Here is a 6914-nt window from a genome sequence, read left to right as displayed (position 1 = left end):
ATATATAATGCATTTATATATGTATTTATATCTGTATAAAACATAAAGATGCTCTACTGGGTTACAAACATACTCAACAGCTATTGACGGACAAAATGGGCGACCGCTACAAATGAGATATCCCTTACCTTACGGAGTCAGTCTCTACGAATGTATGCTGCTGGGATTCAGACAAAAGTTTGGGGAATGCAGCGAATAACCCTTCCACACGCGAACGTGTCATCTCTACAAATTGCCTTGCCAGCACAGCTCTACCGCTTTTGGTACATATACCGGCAGATAGAAGCACCATGTTTACAGTATTGTGTTTGTACAACTCCTAGTGTAGCTACTCTTAAATCGGTCTAGTGACTTGGAAGCTTTGCCAATGAGGAGAGCCACGTCGCGCATATAAGTAGTAGCGCTGGAAGCTTTTTAGATTATAATATATTTATTATTTTAACATATACGTATATTTACTCGTTGCACAGTGGCACTCTCTGCAGACTACAGTCTACACTGTTTACTATTTACAGCATCCACACAGATCCACAGCCCCGGAGACCTTCAAAATCTGTGTCAATATTTCTGTTTTGTTTTACAGTAGCAATGTCACTGATATGTCCCGGTTTTGTGCCGGAATACAGCGCTTTTCGTTATATGAAGTTCGGTATAAATGTCAAACATTTACATAGCAACCACTAGTATTTAAAAACGGGTGGGGGTATCACTTGCTTCTATGTAAATGTGGTCATTACATTACTTGCGTATATAATTTCTTGGCTTCTAAAACACACGGATATCTCTCCAAGAGAACTTTTAAATAGAAACATAGCAGAACGACCTGACCTATGTTTGCGAAAATTGATTATAGAACTAACCTTCCGCGTATCAACTCCATTATCCGATACTATTGAAAGTTTGTGTGTTGTGTGACTATAAGGGATATTGACCATGAAGCAAAGCCTGGAAGTGAAGATCAAGGCGGCTATGTCGTTCTGTCTTGTAATGGTGATGGTCTCGTTCTACGTGCAATCACCTGATCCGGTTGTCCCTGACGCCAGCACAGTTACACAGGGTAAAGGTCAAAACTCAATAAGTCGTTATGAACAAACCGAAGTGATCACTGATATGCCTACTAGTACGCTTGGTAGCAGTATTACGCTCAATACTAACGGGGGGAAAGAAGGTAACACATCTGTAGCTTTATCCAGCCAGCACCTGGAACACTTGGAGGTGCTTCCTGAACGGCATATAGCTGATATAGAAACCATACACAAGTCAGGTCTTCCGCATATGGGATGTTGGGTACATATCATCTCGCCAGATGGGGATATACTCATGTCAGAACGATCTAGCCAATCGCACATATGTCCAAAAACTCTCAGCTCAATGGGTGAGCACATGAAAATCAATGAAACAGCCGACGCGTGTGCATTAAGGTGTGTGCGAGAAGAAGGAGGCTTTGATAGTAAGTGGCTCCCAGAAGACTATGGTCTTGTACTGGAGAGCACGCGGTCGTTCTGGTTTAATCGTACGTACCCAGCTGATCTAACCAAGGATAACATTGCACGAACAGACTTGCAATACACTTATGAGTATAGATTGGTTGCTGATAAACACAGTGACATCGATGAGTCAGCGAGCTTCTTCAAAGCCAAATCATTCACATTGTTGGAAGAGTTGGACTCGTTCGTGTTTATGAGTCCGAAAGAGATAGTGTCAACACCGGTAGATAGATTCTGTGGAGCCAAGTTTCTCGACCTGTTGAAGAAAGTGCTTCGAGAATATAACAGTAGGTGAGAACTGAGTAATCCATTTCTGTAGCCTTGATGAGGGCGTCAATAGAATTTCAGCCCTGTACAAACAAGGGTACTCTAGAGCGAAAATATAGTGAGTCATCTAGGCACACTTACAACTGTAAAGTGTCCATGTGTGCAAGTTTTTTATTAAGGTTTGAACAGACACTTCTTTGCACAAGCGATGGATTCCATAGTGAGGATCCAGGCACACTTAAACTGGAAGTATTCATTTCTAGAAGCTCTAGTATACAACTATCGCAAGATCTTCCGCGCTCCAAATGGAGGCGCTCAGCTACCTAATTGTACGAAGGTTGTCAACAACCAGACTTGTTTCAAAGGAACACGTGTTCTCGTCTGCCAGAAGCCATTTGCGCCCCGATTGAGATGCATGCTGGAGATTCGCATTCGGGCAGAGTATTTATGTGTAAATATCGCAAGACTGCCTCCACGCGCATCTATATGGCACGCAGGATCGATTCGAGAACGTGAGGATGGACAGACCCGGATGCTAGGCCTCCCAAATCGGTTGTCATTAGCAATTCTGAGTAAAATAAGAATCGTTCCGATTGGTGACAAACATCGAAAGATTCTACATCGTGTGCAAACCCGTGGCTTGCGAGGCCGGCATAAATACGCATAGATATCCATATCCGGATACCTCGTCTCTCGAATTAATAGCAAGCAGGTTTTGATAGAGAGTGAATACAAAACGAATTCGTTGATTTGGTACGCAATGATGATGCAAATCAGCGAGCGAATTCTTATACATATGCTTCGTCTGTGTATAACACACGGCAAGCTCGCCTGGGTATCCCTTCCTGAGAAAGGTAAGGCGATGGAATATGTCCGCAATTCACCTCTCAGGTTATCATTTATGGCTATTCTATCTGAAGTCACTTAAAGCCGAACTTTTTGCTTACGGCAGAAGTGCGGTATGTGTACTAGACAATTTTCATGCATACTTGGCGACAGGATTGAGTATGGTGGGCATAGGGCTCATGATCAGCGATACAGTTGAAGTTTTGGAGTTACACCCTACCACATACGATGTGTATCTAGCGTATAAACAGTTTCAAAAACAGGCCCTGTAACCAGCCGGTACATACAAGGTGCAACACTGTGCTTTATGCAAGGTCGCGTGCCACGGAACTCTTGACTTGCAAACAAAGTCTGTCGTCTCGTCGCATAGTACTGGAGGTGTGCAACCATGTGTGATTTCGCGAGTATAGTTAAAATATACATGCCTCAATTGACGGTAGTCTTGGCGATCCACAGCAAAAAAAGTTTGGAAGACTTGCACGTCACAGCTGATATACCTAGATTTTAGCCATGTATTGATTCATAAGTATAGTTAAATATATGCCTCGATTGACGGAGCTAATAGCAACTCGCAGCGGAATAGTATAATTGACTTGTATGTCACCGCTGACATATTTGATTTACTATAGATCGAGTTTGCTCTCTAGTGGACGTCGAATTCTGATCTAAACTCGCCGAAGGACATCATTGGCGATCGATATGGTCGCCAATAATTCATTCCGTAAGTATATGAACAAGATTTTACGTGCGATATGCCTTTTAATATTATTGATTTACAGCTTATTCATTCCGTATGCTACCTTTCCGATATATTTCCAACACCTCTCCCGTCCCGCAGAATCCCTCCCTATATGTCTTCCCTCTATCTATTTTCGGTATATGCTTCATACATATATACATAACCGCCTTCAAATTTAGCTGATGTATGTATTATTAAACCCCTCTAGTCTCAACTGTCTACTAGTACTAAGCTCTCCAGTCTTTACGCCTCATCAATGGTCGTCTCATCAATAACCTCAGGCTTAGGAGCGTTACACTGTCTGCAAGTAATTCCACGTGCAAAGTTGTGGTAGTTGCATGCGACACACTTCCAATCTCCAGGTTTCCAGTTAGACGGCATGTTGTTGTTACCACCACCTCCGTAGTTACCACCTTGCTGCATAGCGGGAGGGGCCCCACCTTCTACAGCTCCCTCGGTCTGGGGGATATTGCAATCCCTGCAGTTCTGTATAACGGGAACACCCGGTAGAAAACATTCGGGTCGTGAATTAATTATCAAACAATTACAGCTTCATGTGTAAATACTAACGAATACTATTCCGCAAACAAAACACATAATCGGAATATGGACCACGGCTAAAAGTGTACATTCAAAGCCCGTAAAGGCATTCATTGCTCACTGGTAAGACGGGACTTGGTGTTTGATGTAATCCTCTTCAGTTGCCACAATCAGATATGGTAGAAAACGATTAGGTTTCAGGGAGGATAGAGTTGCACACACGACCACGTGCAAGCAATACTTGGCTGAATACGCGTACAAAAGTTATTCCAAATTATTCACAGCGGATGAAAAATTATATATATATATATATATATATGTCACATCGGCTAACGACGTGAAGTACTCGCCGTTCGATTCACAGTAATAGCACGCGCCAAAGAGGCTATATTAGTTTTCGACTAAGGAAGTGCATCACAGATTTCTATTCACAGATACATATCATACTCGTAGCAAGCTGATACAAGTATACAATTTTACAAGTTCACAACAATATCAATAACGCTTACGTACCGTCCTGCTGGCGAAGTTGTGTGAGCCACAGTTACACTGCCAATCCCCAGCACGCCAGTTGCTGCCACCTCCACCACCATGACTGTGATAGTTGGCCGGTCCTCTGTTGTCGTTGTACGCCCCCTGTTGTGGATATCCCTGGTTGAATCCGACGGGAGGTCCGCCTTGTTTGGGTGCGTAGCATGACCGGCTATAATAGTAAAACAAATTTTGTGATGTAGGGGCATCGAGGTGAGTATGAACGTGGAATTTAAGGCCAATTCTTATAGTAAGAAGTGCGTTTACGAAATAGATCGTTCCAGCAATATGGAAATTCGTACAGATACCTGATGGTATAAAATTGTTTAGCATATTGCTTACGCATATTGCCCACTGTCTACCAAACGCTGCACACCATATAATCGGTAAAAGATAAAAACATATCAAAAATAATTATGACTAACAACTTGCGAGTACTATAAAGGAATGTAGATCTGCTAGGGATAGAACAACCGGAGTGAACCCAGTGTTGCTTGTACCGTTCGCTGTTCCTGGTTTGTACTGTGGCATTACTTACGACCCAGAGCAGGCATTCACGAGACAAAGTCATCGCTCTTCTGCAGGGAGATACTGAATGCATATATAACGATACAAAACACTCGCCTTAACAACAAAATTGCGCAATTAACATGCGCATTTAACATGTGCGCATGATGCACACGAAAAATATTAAGGGCTCTCATTTTTTTGGACAGAAACAAGCATAGACACTTACAAACGCAGTACACGTGCAAATTGCGGTCAACAGCAACACATACGTAATCATTGACAAACTATTTAAGCAGTCGCACATATCAAAGAGTACATACCAGCTGTTGTTTCGGGCAAAGTTGTGGTTGTTGCATGCCGGGCACATCCAGTCTCCAGGTCTGAAGTTAGCGGGAATACCACCGCCACCATGAGGCATACCACCTTGATGAGGATTGCCTGCATGCATAGGGGGTCCCATACCTCCCATAGGAGGTCCTGGTTGGCGCACATGCATCGGTGGGCCACCTCCCTCGACACGAGGTCCATTGCACTTTCTGCACGACTGGTTACGAGCGAAGTTATGGTTCTGGCATGCTGGGCACATCCAGTCTCCTGGTCGGAAGTTAGTATTTGACATGGTGTTGTTGTGAATAGCGTTAACCGGATACTGTAAACTAAATTCTGTGTATTGTATTGTATATACTCTCTGTAGCAGGCCTATTTTCGTTGCGCTGGTTGGTATAAACTAAATCCGTCCCCGTGGGCCTGTAGCCCTGTAGCCGATATTCATTTTTATCCCAGTGTGTGAGAGAATTTCTTGACAGCTGATATTCGAGCATGGGTTCGATCACTATGCTTTGCCGCCACCCAACACGCGATGGTATATGCGACGGATAAACGACATTCTTGTATTAAATACACACGACCGGTGTGTTGAGATTTATGTATTTACATAAATATTACTCTGCTTTCAAATGTTTTTAACGACAAATACAAGCTTCCTGTTTCGAATTCATTCTGAAGTCTGAACTTCTGAAGTTCTGCTCTGGTATTTTTTTCAAAACAAAACATAAACAAATGTACACATAGAAAGGCTTCGCCGATTAAAATTGGCGGAAAAGAATAGTTACCACAACAAAAGTGCTATTATTTGGCGAACTTCAATACCTACAGTATATACGACTATATTTAATATGTTGTATTATTTAGTCACTACATATTTTAATTGAAAAGCTATTCGATCATACACCTATTCTCCACAAAACTTATTTGGGAGTATATATCAGTTGGAATTTAGAACCGTATTAAACATATTTGTCGTAAACTATTAATCTGAGTTTGTTAGCAAAGAATCCCAATTTGAAATATGATACAATAGTTTCTGTAAGAAATTCTGAAAGAGTATAATATTTATGTATACACAAATTAAAAATAAAGAGCTGAGAAAGCTAGTAGTGGATTAAAATTTTCTGATTCTGTGAATTTTGATCCAGCCATCATGATTGCAATCTGACACAACAACAACAAAATATACAAAGGTTTGGGTACTCAGCAATATTGACGCTTGTGTATACAATTAGCTATATCTGACGTTCTATACAGGTGCGTACCTATACACTATGGTTTCGGTTTGTAATGTACTTCTCCATACTTTCTCTATCTTATATATCCCCATTAGGCTAATCTTCATCATAATTTGAGCGACGACATTGATTCTCATCCTGCAAATATATCCTGCAAATATATTACAAACACATGCAGATCAACTCGCGTAATTTGGTTAGGTGTACATATATGCTACCAGCAACCTTATATATATATATATATATGTGTGTGTGTGTGTGTGTGTGTGTGTGTGTGTGTGTATGTATATGTATATATATATATATATATATATATCTATATATATATATATATTATATATATATATATATATATATATATATATATATATACATATATATATATCTATATGTCTAATATATATATATATATATATATATATATATATA

General features: G+C 40.9%; 4 protein-coding genes across 4 annotated transcripts in view; 2 read left to right on the top strand and 2 right to left on the bottom strand.

Annotated features, from left to right (window-relative positions):
• The window catches only part of SARC_06094 (hypothetical protein), an 8517-nt gene extending 8034 nt beyond the window's left edge, over positions 1-483 (bottom strand). Inside the window, exon 1 of the mRNA XM_014300020.1 lies at positions 129-483. Within this exon, the coding sequence (XP_014155495.1) occupies positions 129-292 (164 nt within the window). The 5' untranslated portion in view covers positions 293-483. The remainder of the gene's footprint in view (positions 1-128) is intronic.
• A 253-nt stretch (positions 484-736) lies between these two features.
• On the top strand, positions 737-2034 carry SARC_06093 (hypothetical protein). The gene has a single exon (XM_014300019.1). It carries the CDS (start codon positions 934-936, stop codon positions 1780-1782), a length of 849 nt encoding a protein of 282 aa, XP_014155494.1. The 5' UTR covers positions 737-933; the 3' UTR covers positions 1783-2034.
• Positions 2035-3344: 1310 nt separating this feature from the next.
• Positions 3345-5648, bottom strand: SARC_06092 (hypothetical protein). Its single transcript, XM_014300018.1, has 3 exons — positions 5241-5648; positions 4393-4582; positions 3345-3825 (listed from the first exon to the last, which is right to left on the bottom strand). The coding sequence occupies exons 1-3, from the start codon at positions 5537-5539 to the stop codon at positions 3583-3585; spliced, it is 732 nt and encodes a 243-aa protein (XP_014155493.1). The 5' UTR covers positions 5540-5648; the 3' UTR covers positions 3345-3582.
• Positions 5649-6379: 731 nt separating this feature from the next.
• Positions 6380-6914, top strand: part of SARC_06091 (hypothetical protein) — a 4934-nt gene continuing 4399 nt past the window's right edge. Inside the window, exon 1 of the mRNA XM_014300017.1 lies at positions 6380-6504. The gene's annotated coding sequence lies outside the window, so the exon portion shown is untranslated. The remainder of the gene's footprint in view (positions 6505-6914) is intronic.

Source organism: Sphaeroforma arctica, assembly GCF_001186125.1.
Source record: "Sphaeroforma arctica JP610 unplaced genomic scaffold supercont1.421, whole genome shotgun sequence".
In the NCBI taxonomy this organism is placed as follows: Eukaryota; class Ichthyosporea; order Ichthyophonida; genus Sphaeroforma; species Sphaeroforma arctica.
Note: the sequence above shows the minus strand (reverse complement) of the source record. Positions and strands in the feature narration are given on the sequence as shown.

Bases quoted from the DNA above. Each gene is read 5' to 3' on its own strand.
- SARC_06093 (XM_014300019.1), top strand. From the start codon at position 934: ATGAAGCAAAGCCTGGAAGTGAAGATCAAGGCGGCTATGTCGTTCTGT.
- SARC_06092 (XM_014300018.1), bottom strand. From the start codon at position 5,539: ATGTCAAATACTAACTTCCGACCAGGAGACTGGATGTGCCCAGCATGC. The intron at 4,583-5,240 runs GTATGTACTCTT...TTACTATTATAG, and splicing joins TTTGCCCGAAACAACAGCTG to CCGGTCATGCTACGCACCCA. The intron at 3,826-4,392 runs GTACGTAAGCGT...CCCGTTATACAG, and splicing joins ACAACTTCGCCAGCAGGACG to AACTGCAGGGATTGCAATAT.